Here is a 13869-nt window from a genome sequence, read left to right on the forward strand (position 1 = left end):
TTGTTAACCCATTCATTATTTAATAACATGCTATTTAGTTTCCAAGTGTTTGAGTATTTTTCAGTTTTTCTGTTGTGGTTGATTTCTAGTTTCATGCCATTGTAATCTGAGAAAAGGCTTGATATGATTTCAATCTTCTTAAATTTGTTGAGACTGCTTTTGTGCCCTAATATGTGGTCTATCCTAGAGAATGTACCATGAGCACTTGAAAAGAATGTATATTCTGCTGCTTTAGGATGAAAGGTTCTGAAGATATTTATTAAATCCAGTTGATCTAGTGTGTCCTTTAAGCCTGCTGTTTCTTTGTTAATTTTCTTTCTTGAGCATCTATCTCAGGTGTGGGGAAACTTTTTGTCTGAATGAACCATGAACACCATATATTTTAAAATGCAATTCCGTGAGAGCCATACAACAACCCATGTAAGTTACACATTATCCAATAAAAATTTGGTGTTGTCTCGGAGGACAGCTGTGATTGGCTCCAGCCACCCGCAACCATGAACATGAGCAGTAGAAAATGAACAGATTTTTTCAAACGACAGCTCAGATAAGGGCCTAATATCCAAAATATACAAAGAACTCATAAAACTCAACAACAAACAAACAAACAATCCAATAAAAAAATGGGAAGAGGAGATGAATAGACACTTCTCCCAGGAAGAAATACAAATGGCCAACAGATATATGAAAAGATGCTCATCTTCTTTAGCTATTAGAGAAATGCAAATCAAAACAGCAATGAGTTACCACCTCACACCTGTTCGATTAGCTGTTATTAGCAAGTCAGGTAACAGCAAATGTTGGAGAGGCTGTGGAGAAAAAGGAACCCTCATACACTGTTGGTGGAATGTAAAGTAGTACAACCATTATGGAAGAAAGTATGGTGGTTCCTCAAAAAACTGAAAATAGAACTACCTTATGACCCAGCAATCCCTCTACTGGGTATATATCCCAAAAACTCAGAAACATTGATACGTAAAGACACATGCAGCCCCATGTTTATTGCAGCATTGTTCACAGTGGCCAGGACATGGAAACAACCAAAAAGCCCATCAATAGATGACTGGATAAAGAAGATGTGGCACATATACACTATGGAATACTACTCAGCCATAAGAAATGATGACATCGGAACATTTACAGCAAAATGGTGGGATCTTGATAACATGATACGAAGCGAAATAAGTAAATCAGAAAAAACCAGGAACTGTATTATTCCATACGTAGGTGGGACATAATAGTGAAACTAAGAGACATTGATAAGAGTGTGGTGGTTACGGTGGGGAGGGGGGAATGGGAGAGGGATAGGGGGTGGGGAGGGGCACAAAGAAAACAAGATAGAAGGTGACAGAGGACAATCTGACTTTGGGTGGTGGGTATGCAACATAATTGAACGACAAGATAACCTGGACTTGTTATCTTTGAATATGTGTATCCTGATTTATTGATGTCACCCCATTAAAAAAATAAAATTATATATAAAAAAAAAAAAAAAGAAAATGAACAGATTGTAATACATGAGAATGTTTTATATTTTTAACGTTATTATTTTTTATTAAAGATTTGTCTGCGAGCCAGATGTAGATATCAAAAGAGTAACATCTGGCTTACAATCCATAGGTTCCCGACCCCTGATCTATTGACGTTACATCTAGTGATGTTAGTGGGGTATTGGAATCCTCTACTACTATAGTATTGTTGTTGATCTCGCCCTTTATATCCATCAAAATCTGCTTTATATATTTAGGTGCTCCTATATTAGGTGCATAGATATTTATAATGGTTATATCTTCCTGTTGGATTGCTCCCTTTATCATTATGTAGTGGCCATCTTTATCTCTTACTATATAGCCTTTGTTTTAAAGTCCATTTTGTCTGATATAAGTATTGCTACCCCTGCTTTTTTTTCATTTCCATTTGCATGAAATATTTTTTTCCATCCTTTTACCTTCAGTCTATGTGCATCTTTTGTTTTAAGGTGTGTCTCTTGTAGACAGCATATGTAGGAGTCCTGTTTTCTTATCCATGCAGCTACCCTATGTCTTTTGATTGGATTATTTAATCCATTTACATTTAAGGTTATTATTTTTTCGTAGTTGTTTATTGCCATTCTATTCTTTAAAGCTGTATTCCTTTTTTGCTATATTGTTTTTCCCCTTTGATCTGTTACAGCAGGCCCTTTAGCATTTCTTGCAGCACTGGTTTGGTTGTAGTGAATTTCTTGAGGTTTTTCTTCTGGGAAGCTTTTTATTTCTCCTTCAATTTTAAATGATAGCCTTGTTGGATAAAATAGTCTTGGTTGTAGGCTCTTGTTCTGCAGTACTTGAATATTTCTTGCCATTCCCTTCTGGCCTGAAGTGTTTCTGTTGAGAAGTCGGATATCATCTTTATGGAGGCTCCTTTGTAGGTGATAACTTTTTTTTTCTCTAGCAGCTTTTAATATTTTCAATATTTTCTCTTTATCAATTAGCTTTGGTATTTTAATTATGATGTGTCTTGGTGTAGGTTTCTTTGGGTTTCTCTTTAATGGAGTTCTCTGTGCTTCTTGAACTTGTCAGACTTTTTCCTGCATTAATTTAGAGAAGTTTTCAGCTATGATGTGATTGAACAAAATCCCTATCCCTTGTTTTTTCTCTTCTTTTTCAGGAACCACTATTATGTGGATGTTATTTAACTTCATGTTGTCACAGAGCTCTCTTAGAGTTCCCTCATACTTTTTGTGTCTCTTTTCTTTTTTCTGCTCTGCTTCCATGCCTTCATTTATCTTGTGCTTTAACTCGCTGATTCAAACTTCAGCTTCATCCATCCTGCTTTTAATTCCTTCCATTGTGGTCTTCATTGCTGATATTGTATTTGTCATTTCTGACTGATTCTTTTTTATTTCTTTGTGTTTGTGTGTGTGTGTATTTTTCTGAAGGTGGAAATGGTCTTTTTTTATTATTTCAATGTCCTTTTTTATATTTGCTATGTCTTTATTTAGGCATTCGTAATGACCATCTTTCTTGTTCTAAGATCTTTGAGCTTCCTAACAATCATTATTTTAAACTCTGCATCCGGTAATTTGGTTATATCTGACTCACTCAGGTCCTTTTCTGGGGATTTGTCTTGATTCATTTGTGTTGCATTTCTCCACCTTCCCATTTTGTCTGTGTATAAGAAGGTTTTGGCCACTGGAGTCCAATGGGTGTGGCATCTGTGTTCCCTAGGTGTGGTTTGTCTGCAGGCCCACCACCACCTCTGCCACTGCTGCCTGGGCTTTCAGGTATGGGCATTGCCGGTTCCAGACCACTGGGGCTGTTGCTGCTGTTTCAGCCTCTCCTCCATGGGAGGGACTATGGTTATGTGCCCAGGTCTACAAGCCTCATGGCCTCGGCCTTTGCCCCACCCCTACAGCTGAGGTTATGCACCACAACCAGGTCACAATCCTCAGCACTGTAGGATGGGGTAAGCAACTTTGCTCAGCTGCAGTTCTGCGCCTGTTTCCCGGCTTTCGTCCCACCCCGGCGGGAGGAGCCCCCTTGCAGGTCAGCTGCAAGTTTTAGCTCTATTGTCCAGGCGGGGCTGTGTGCCTATGCTCAGTTGTAGGACTCGGCCTGGGCTTTCTACACACCCCAGCAGGAGGAGCTATCTTATGTGTTGGGCTGCATGCTTGGGTTCTGCAGGTCGGGTTAGGCTGCACGCCTGCATGCCCTTGCTCAGTGGTGGGTCCACACCCCTCCCATAGTCCCGTCCTTCTCCTGCAACTGGGATTGCAGGGAGGCCACAGCTGGGCCTGATTGCTTTCACACATCTTCTCCGCCCCCGCCAGGCTAGACTGAGCTCAGCCGGGCCTCAGGTGTGGCCGGCTGGCTTCTGCCCTTGCCAACAGAACTGCACTTTTGCATCCTGCCACCGCTTGCCCTTGGGTGAACCCTCAGCCATGGGGTGGGGGCGCGATAGCTCAGACCCTAACATTCCATGCTGTAGTCCCAAAAGCTTTCTCCTGCTAAGCAACTCTGTTCTGAGTGCCACAGGAGAGCTTGTTTGGCTGGTGCTCTTCTTTCCTTTGCTGGTATTGCTGTCTCCAGGGGAAATATTTGCTTTAGATTTGGGGAGTGACTCATCCCAGTGGTTAAGGTGGCTGTCCCTCAAAGTGCTTTTCCCTGTACCTCCTAGATTACACTCTCTTCCCACTGCTCTGGTCCTCTCCTCTCTCTCTCTCCCTCGGAGTCCCAGGTGGGTGGTTGTGATAGAGGTTTTCTGCGTGGTCCCTTTAAGAAGAATTCTGGATCTGAGAACTATTTCTCTTTCTCACAAACAGTATCCTGACTTGTTTCACAGCTAAATACTGTCCATATGCCTCTTCTTGGCTTTGGGGCTGCAGGCTGGGGCTTCATTCCTGAGGCTCAGGACCCACTCTCTGCTAAACTCACTTCCCATCATGCGAATCTCTCTGGGGTGCCGTTCGCTCCGGGGAGCTGGGCAGCCCTCTTCACATTTCAGCTTTTCCTACCAGTCTCAGTGTGGCTTCTTCGGTGATCTTTGGTTAAAAAGTCTTCTTAGTTTAGTCCAAAGTTGGTTTTTCCAAATGATGGTTCTTAAAATTAAGTTGTAATCCACTTTGGTTCTGGGAGGTGGAAGTTGGTACATCCACCTACTCCATCGCCTTTTTGCCAGCGTCCAACAAAGCATATTGTTAAGTCAAAAGGGCAACTCACAGAAAAGAATGTACATGTACCAGAAAAAAAATATATTAAATTAAGAAGTGTAGCCTTTTGAATTGGAAATCTAATTTTTTAATAAAGTGGTTATCTCTGGAAGAGCAACATCTTTTAAATTTTATTTGTAATCATAACATGTTATCAGAAAAGCAATAAAGGTATTTCCAATGAAATATTTAATACAGGATTTTTCAATGATGATTCTCAGAAAAAAATTAATTAAAATTTTGTAAAAAAGAAAAGCTAGAAATAATAGGGTGTTTGGAATCCAGGACCAAAGGAAGAATTTCAGTTTGTCCCTTTAGAGTTTTGTGACCTTGGGCAATTCTCTTAACTTCTCCAAGTTTCTGTTTGTTCAGAAAGTGGGAAATAGTAGTACTTATCTTGCAGAATTGTTAGAAGGATTAATGCAGAGATAGACAAATGATGGGCTGGGGCCAAATCGAGCCCTCCTATATTATTAGAGATTAGAAGTAATTATATAAGGAATCCAGAACTAGTAGAATTCTTGGGTATTTAACAGACCTTCAATAAATGCTTTTAATAAAATGATTTCTTAAATCCAAGGTTATTTAACAAAAATAATTCTTAGCAGTCAAAAATTACTTAGAACACCGAATTACACTCAATTCCAGTAAACTTAGGTTATGTTGTGTTATAACCATCATAGTAAACTATTGTAGTTTAGTTGCAGTGTGTTAGATGTTAATATAAGAACCTATAAACTACGTCTTGGATGTGCTTTAAAAGAGAATTTAAATTCCAATATTAGTAAGACACAAATTATTATTTTTCTTGTGTGTAAAAGAGACAGAGAGAGGGACAGACAGGAAGGGAGCAAGAGGAAAAGCATTGTTTCTTCGTTGGAGCACCTTAGTTGTTCATTGATTATTTTCTCATATGTGCCTTGACAGGGAGCTACAGCATAGCAAGTGACCCCTTGCACAATCCAGCAACCTTGGGCTCAAGCAAGCAACCTTTTGGCTAAAGCCAGTGAACACGGGGTCATATTTATGACCCCACTCTCAAGCCAGAGACCCCATGCTCAAGCTGGTGAGCCTACGCTCAATCCAGTAACCTTGGGGTTTTGAACTTGGGTCCTCTGTATCCCAGTCCAATGCTCTATCTACTGCGCCACTGCTTGGTCAAGCAGTAAGACAGAAAGTAGTCATTTAGAGGTTCGTTCAGTTTACTTCTTTCAGAAAGGTTGTCCTCTGTGTAAAAAAGTTTGGTCTGAATCTCAGTTCTACTGAGATTGCTACTTATAGGCAAGTTACTTGATTTCTCTAAGCAAAGTATTGTTATGAAGTTTAAGAAAATTACCGATTTTCTTTAGCATCCAAAATATAAACAAGTGAGATCTCTCTGTCTTCTAATTAAAAGAACGAAGTTTCTAAATTAAAACCAACTTCACCCTTGACATACACTCTAGTATCAACTTATCTTCAAAGGGTTTACGTGGCAGGACAAGCCCCAGACTCTTCTTAGACAGGTTATATTCCTGTGAGGAGGCTGGAATCCTGTCAGCTTCTACTTATCGTCCCCCTATAGCAGGGGTCCCCAAACTACAGCCCGTGGGCCACATGCGGCCCCCTGAGGCCATTTATCTGGCCCCCGCCGGACTTCCAGAAGGGGCACCTCTTTCATCAGTGGTCAGTGAGAGGAGCATAGTTCCCATTGAAATACTGGTCAGTTTGTTGATTTAAATTTACTTGTTCTTTATTTTAAATATTGTATTTGTTCCTGTTTTGTTTTTTTACTTTAAAATAAGATATGTGCAGTGTGCATAGGGATTTGTTCATAGTTTCTTTTTTATACTACGGCTCTCCAATGGTCTGAGGGACAGCGAACTGGCCCTCTGTGTAAAAAGTTTGGGGACCCCTGCCCTATAGCAAGCTTCCCAGTTATTTTTCAATTGTGCCAGTAGAGCTTTGCCAGGAGAGGGCACCCCTCACCACATAAAGGTTAGTTTGGTGCAGCCTGGATCTAATGTTATAAATTTAATTGTAATTTTAAAAAATGTGCTGTCTATTTTTCAGTGCTGAAAGGCAGTCTAAGCAAAAAAGAAACAACAATATATCATTTTAGCATCCAAATTCTAAAAATAATGTAGGAAGTTGGCAATTTCTATCCTTGGGGATGGTACCTCTTCCTTTGACACACTCTTTCAGTTTTAGTGAACTTCTAAAATTAATTATTTTTTATTGTGACACAACTGACATATCACACTGTATAATTTTAAGGAGCACAATATATTGATTTGACACACATATATTGTAATATGATTATCACTGTAGAGTGAGCTAACACCTCTATCATGTTACATAATTATTTCATTTTTGTGTTAGAAATAGGTAGATCAATTCTATAAGAAGATCTAGCTTCTTAGCATTTTAACATTTTTAATACAATATTGCCTATCAACATAATGCTGAGGGAAATGAGCGATTTACTTACTATTTCCAGAACCCCATGTGTAATAGATACCAGTTATATAAAATGTAAACATTTAATCTGTCATAGAGAGATGTCTAGGAAGATGTTCATCATAATGTTAAGAGTAGTTTTCATTGGATAAAGGGTTTTAAGAAATTTTGAAAAGAAACATTCTTATTTGTATTTTTCTCTGTGTTGGAATTTTTTAAAAAAAGTATACAATGTGTTTACAAAGATATTAAAGCTATTCTCAAAGAGAGGAAACATTAAAATTAACATCAGAGCAATTCTTTCCAATTTTCTGTTTTAGCCCAGGAAAGACCATGGTCTGATACTCAATCTGGAAGATTTTCTCTAGGTTACCAATGGAGAATGTTTTTCACATTGTGGTCCTGAAAGACCGATGATGCCTGTTAAACATACATAGTTTCAAGTACCCTTCCTAACTACTAACAATCCTATCCCAACCAAACCCAATACAAACCAACATCTCTGGGGGTGAGGGGTTTCCTACACAGTTCTCAAGCACTCCTAATGAAATTTATGTATACTGAAGTCTAAAACCACTGCTTAGGGGAAGAAGAAAAGGGAGAATAATAAATTCACCGGTGTTGTTCATATTCACATTTATATACATTCTCTCCCTCTCTCTTTTGATTCTCTACCTGTTTTCCCACAATCTACAGAAGGTGAAACTGAGATGAGTTAAGGGAACTAATTATCTGGTTGTTCTTTTGTTTTGTTTTGTTTTGTTTTTCCTTAAGTGAGAAACTGGGAGGCAAAGAGACAGACTTCCATATGCACCCAGACCAGTATTCCCCCGGCAAGCTCCCTATGGGGCGATGCACTGCCCATCTGGGGCCAGTACTGCGTTGCTTGACAACTGAGCTATTTTAGCACCTGAGGTGAGGCCATGGAGACATCCTTAGCAGTCAAGGCCAACTTGCTTTAAGGAAGCCATGGCTGCAGGAGGAGAAGAGAGAGAGATATAGAGAAATTAGAGGGGGAGCGGTAGAGAAGCAGATGGTTGCTTCTCTTGTGTGCCTTGACCAGGAATCGAAGCAGGGACATCCACATGCTAGGCTGATGCTCTACCACTGAGCCAACCAGCAAGGGCAGAATATCAGGTATTTTAAGAATTAAAATACTTAAGAAAACACACAGAATGGCTCATATTCATGCAATCACCAACCCTTTTATCTCCATCTATATCTCCACTTACTTGGTACTTGGGTTTTTGATGAAGCCAGTGTTTATGAAATTAGGGCAGAGACATGAGGTTTTGATTCCAGTTAATCCAAAGGCAGCCAGTTCTACAGACAGACTGTTATGAAATCCAACAGCCGCAAACTTGCTTGAACTGGAAATAAACAGAGGTCACAATATAATTCAAGACAGCTGCATCTTTCTTTTCTTTCTTTCTTTCTTTCTTTTTTCTTTCTTTCTTTCTTTCTTTCTTTCTTTCTTTCTTTCTTTCTTTCTTTCTTTCTTTCTTTCTTTCTTTCTTTCTTTCTTTCTTCTCTCTCTCTCTCTCCTTTTCTCTTTCTTTCTTTCTGTATTTATATTCAGTGAGAAGAGGAAGACAGAGAGAGACCAACTCCTGCATTTATATTCAGTGAGAAGAGGAAAGCAGAGAGATAGATAGACTCACACAGTCACTCTGACCAGGATCCACCCGCAAGCCCACCAGGGAGCAATGTTCTGTCCATCTGGGGCATTGATCTGTTGCTCAGCAACTGAACTCTTCTTTAGCTCCTGAGGCAGAGGCCATGGAGCAATCCTGAGCATCCAGGGCCAACTCACTCCAACTTCAATAGAAGAGAGAGAGAGAGAGAGAAGAGAGAAGGGGAGAGGCAGAGAAGCAGAAGGGAGTTTCTTTTGTGTGCCCTTGCCTGGGAATTGAACTCGGGACATCCACATGCTCGGCCAATGCTCTACCACTGTGCCCACTGGCCAGAGTGCAGCATCTATTTAATTCAGATGTCTATTTTCCTTAGTTAAGCGTGGTCTTCTGCAGAGAAGTGTGGGCAGCACCTAATCTCAATTATTTACTTTTTTTTTTTTAATATAATTTTATTTTTTTAATGGGGTGACATCAATAAATCAGGATACATATATTCAAAGATAACAAGTCCAGGTTATCTTGTCGTTCAATTATGTTGCATACCCACCACCCAAAGTCAGATTGTCCTCTGTCACCTTAATCTCAACATACAGCCCAGGCCTACTGAACCAGAAACTGTGTTCTAGAAGATCTTTAGGTAAATATGTAGGCACATTAAAGTCTAAGAAGTACTAACAGAACATTTACTGGATCCCAATATCATTTATTAGAGTGACAACTGAGTAAGTTTAAATGTCTTTTTAGAAAAATCGGTAGGGTGTTTGTTTTGTTGTTGCTGTTTCCGTAACATTTATTGACACTTATTTACTTTAATATGTTCATGAAATTCATTGGAAAATTGTCTGCATAAATCCTATTCCTCCTTTAAGTCTCAGCGTAACTTCCTCAAAGAGGCCTTCCTGAATCCTACCCTAAATTATTTCCTTTTATATAGTAACCTTTAGTTTTCTTTTCTTTCCTTTTTTTTTTTTTTTAAGATTTTGTTTATTGATTTTTAGAGAGGAGAGAGCGAAAGAGAGAAAGGTGGGCAGGAGAATGGGAAGCATTAGCTCACGGTTGCTTCTCATATAATATGTGCCTTGATAGGGCAAGCCCAGAGACCTCAGCGCTCCAGGTTGTCACTTTATCCACTGCACCACCACAGGCCAATCTTCCAGTACATCTTGAATTTGTAATTAAATATTTATTTGTGTGAATTTTTTTAATGTCTGTCCCTCCTACTTTTACTATAAGTTTCATGACTGTCTGGTCTCCAATGAATCCCCAAGACCTGACACAATGCTAGGCCTATAATAGGTGCCCAAAAAATATTGTCAAACAACCCTGGCTGGGTAGCTGTATTGGTTGGAATGTTGTCTTGTTGTGCCAAGGTTGTGGGTTTCATCCCAGGTCAGGGCACATACAAGAATAAACTAATTAATGCATAAATAAGTGGAACAACAAATTGATGTTTCCGTCTTTCCTTCTCTCTTTACAATAAGTAAATATGTAAATAAATAAATAAATAAATAAGACTAAATATTTTTCAAACGAGTGAATGAAAATGCAAAGCCATTCTTATTGTCTTAGTCTCCTCATTTGGAAAGAGAAGGGAAATTAATCATATTTTAAGTGGACATTATACTTCCAGTTAGGTGTTTAAAAAGCCCTGGCTGGATGCCTATGTGGTAGAGCGTCAGCCTGGCATGCAGGAGTTCTGGGTTCGATTCCTGGCCAGGGCATACAGGAGAAGCACCCATCTGCTTCTCCACCCCTCCCCCTCTCCTTCCTCTTTGTCTCTCACTTCCCCTCCCTCAGCCAAGGCTCCATTGGAGCAAAGTTTGCCCGGGCAATGAGGATGGCTCTGTGGCCTCTGCCTCAGGCGCTAGATTGGCTCTGAATGAGGCAGAGCAATGCCCCAGATGGGCAGAGCATTGCTCCCTGGTGAGTGTGCTGGGTGGATTCCGGTCGGCGCATACGGGACTGTCTGACTGCCTCCCCATTTCAAACTTCAAAAAAATACAAAAAAAAAAAGATTGACCTATAGAGCCAACCAGCCTGAAGTAATAACCGTATTCACAAAGAACCACCTGCATTCAATACTCATATACAACAAGAGGAAAAATAGTACCCTCAAAAAATTTTTTTGAACAAGGAGTATGTCTGACTACCTCCCCGTTTCCAACTTCAGAAAAATACACACAAAAAAATAATAATAACATTATTGAGATATAAATTGCAAATAAATAAATTCAAGTAAAAAAGAGACATAAACTCACATAGCATATAATTGGCCCATTTGAAGTGTACAATTCAATGGTTTTTAGAATATACATGATTACTATTTTTAAATTTATGTGAAAATATATATAACAAAATTTGAAATTTTAACCATTTTAAAGTGTGCAATTCAATGGCATTATGAGATAAACTGTTCTATACACCTGTATGGATTAGCAATTATACAAAGTAGCTGTAAATTCTTGTCAGTTAAACTGTGCTTTAGAAGATACAAAGCTGTGGATAAGAAAGTTCTTTCAGAGGAGGTTGGGAAGATGACGTCAGAGTAATGGTGCGGTAGGAAGTGATACTGATAAATCTCCCCCAAAACTCAACAAGATCTTCAACCAGAAACAGAAAAACCTATCCTTGGAGCCTCCAGATGTTTCGCAATACACCCGAAGGTATGGTCGAGAGAAAAATTGGCTAAATATATAATCAAACCCCGAAGAAAATAGGGAGTAAGAAATGCTCCGCCTTCCTCACTAACCTAAATAGGGCTGCTTTCACTGGGAACTGAGAGTATAGAAACAGAGGCGGGCAAAGGGGGTGAACAGATCCAGGCCGTGGCACAAACAGCTGAACCAGGCTGTGGCACGGCGATACAAGCTGAGGAAAAACTGTGCCTGTGGCAACCCAGGCAAAACAAGCTAACACTCGCGCCAAACCCAGACAAAGAAAGACAAGTGGGGCAGCCATTTTCCTCGATCTCCTGGTCGGCGCGCGCAAATAGTGGGCGAGAGATTCCTTCGAAATCCCCGGGAGTGGGCGCCCGTGTTTTCCCACAGAGAGACAGAGTCAGAGGCCTTTGTGTGGGCCAAAAGCCGAATCTCTAGGCAGCCCCAGAGCCCTGAAAAAGCCGTGCACGGGGAGGGAGCGAGAGCCAATTCCAATGCTGAAACTTTTCCGTGTGGGCGGGGGTTTCACTCAAACTGTGAGGTGGCCGGCCTGATATCCTGGTCTGCGTGCACGTAGAATGGGCAAGAGATTCCTCTGAGCACCTCAGGAGTGGGAGCCTGTGTTATCCCACAGAGGGGCAGAGTCAGAGGCCTCTGAGTGGACCAAAAGCAGAATCTCCAGGCTGCCCCAGTGCCCTGAAAATGCTGCGCACAGGGAGGGAGCGAGAGCCAATTCCAGTGCTGGAACTTTTTCATATAGGCAGGGGTTTCACTCAGAGGGTGAGGGGGCCGGCCTGATATCCTGGTTAGCATGCGCAAATAGTGAGTGAGAGATTCCTCCGAGTGCCTTGGCAGTAGGAGCCCGTGTTATTGCACAGAGGGGCAGAGTCAGGGGCCTTTGTGTGGGCCAAAAGCAGAATCTTCAGGCTGCCCCAGCGCTCTGAAAAAGCCATGCACGGGGAGGGAGTGAGAGCCAATTCTAATGCTAGAACTTTTTTGTGAGGGTGGGGGTTTCACTCAGAGTGTGAGACTGCTGGTCTGGTATCCTGGTTTGCGCATAGATAGTGAGCGAGAGTTTCCTCCAAGAGCCCCGGGAGTGGGTGCCTGCCCGTGTTACCGGACAGAGTGGCAGAGCCAGAGGTCTTTGAGTGGGCGGAAACCCCGCCTGATTATGCTAGCAGCTCTGACTGACTAAGCCTTACCCAGAGCCCTGTGCTGTGTGGGAATAGAGAGGGGATTTTCCAGCTCTTTGAGCCTCTTACGCTCCAGGCAGAGGCAGCAGCAACCCCATAGCTGGATCATCAGGCTACTAATTGAGGAAGGAAAGACTAGGAGAGAGGCTCCAGGAACACGGACTCTCTCACTGTCGGAGCCTATAAATGCTAATGAGCCTCGACTGCCAACGAGACTGAAGCATAATACATGACATTGCCATAGAGACTTATCAACTGCAAACCTCTACCTGAGCGTGCCAAAGGGGCAGAACCCGGGATACAGAGTCACCAATCAGGAAGAGGGAGAGAAAAGAAAAAGCAAGAAGATAACCTCTCAAAATCAAGAATAATCCGCAATTTTTATAAGCTATCCCATTTTATTATATTTGTTCATTTGTTTCTCTTATCTTCATTCTTGATTTTTTTTTCCTCCTCCAATTTGGTCATTTAACTCTCAGCCGGTCTTACTCTCTCCTCTCCTTGAACTACACTACCCATAAGTGTTACATCTCCCATTATCTTTTCTCTTTCTTTCTCTCTATGAGGGTTGCACTCCAAAACCCTTAACTCTCTCTCTCTCTCCTCTTTTTTTCTTTTTTCTTCTTTTAGTGGTTCCCTCTTTTTTTTCTCTCTTTCTCTTTCTTTTCTCCCTCTATATTATTTTCTTCCTTTGTCCTTTATGTCTTCTCTCATTCAAACCTCAATAACGAACAAATTATCTTATCTGGGATTCAAACTTATGTTTGTGGCATTTTGGGGGTTTTTTACTTTACCTTTTTAACTCACTAGCAGTGCTCCCATCCCTGGCTCTACATTTTATCTAGTTCTTGTACCACTAAATACAATAATAATTTTTTAATTTGGCCCCCATTTTCCTGTTTCCCTCTTATTCCTCTCATCATAACTCTTAGCCAACCAACACTTAAAAGCAAATCATTTTATTCTGGACCCAAATTTTTTCCTATTTGCTTTTTGTGGGTCCATACCCTCCTTTTTTTTTCTTTTCTTCCCCCCCCCTTTATTACTTCTCCCTAATTCAGGCCCTCCATTACAGGCATTGTTTGTTCTATTTAGTACACTATAATTCACAGTTCACTACAAGATTTTCTCAAGAAAGAGGGGAGAAGAGAGGAGAGCAAAAAAGGAGGGTGGGAATAATTTCCCTTTTTTAAGTTAATTTTTCTTTTTCTTTATTTAATTATTAATTAAAAAACACTCTTTTTAATTTTTTATTTTTT

The 13869-nt window shown here is 40.6% G+C and overlaps 1 protein-coding gene across 1 annotated transcript in view; it reads right to left on the reverse strand.

The window, feature by feature from the left end:
* Nucleotides 1-13869, reverse strand: part of LOC136405291 (estradiol 17-beta-dehydrogenase 11-like) — a 46991-nt gene that overhangs the window by 15494 nt on the left and 17628 nt on the right. The window contains exon 5 of the mRNA XM_066384542.1: nucleotides 8359-8496. Within this exon, the coding sequence (XP_066240639.1) occupies nucleotides 8359-8496 (138 nt within the window). The remainder of the gene's footprint in view (nucleotides 1-8358; nucleotides 8497-13869) is intronic.

Source organism: Saccopteryx leptura, chromosome 5 (genome assembly GCF_036850995.1).
Source record: "Saccopteryx leptura isolate mSacLep1 chromosome 5, mSacLep1_pri_phased_curated, whole genome shotgun sequence".
Classification (NCBI taxonomy): domain Eukaryota; kingdom Metazoa; phylum Chordata; class Mammalia; order Chiroptera; family Emballonuridae; genus Saccopteryx; species Saccopteryx leptura.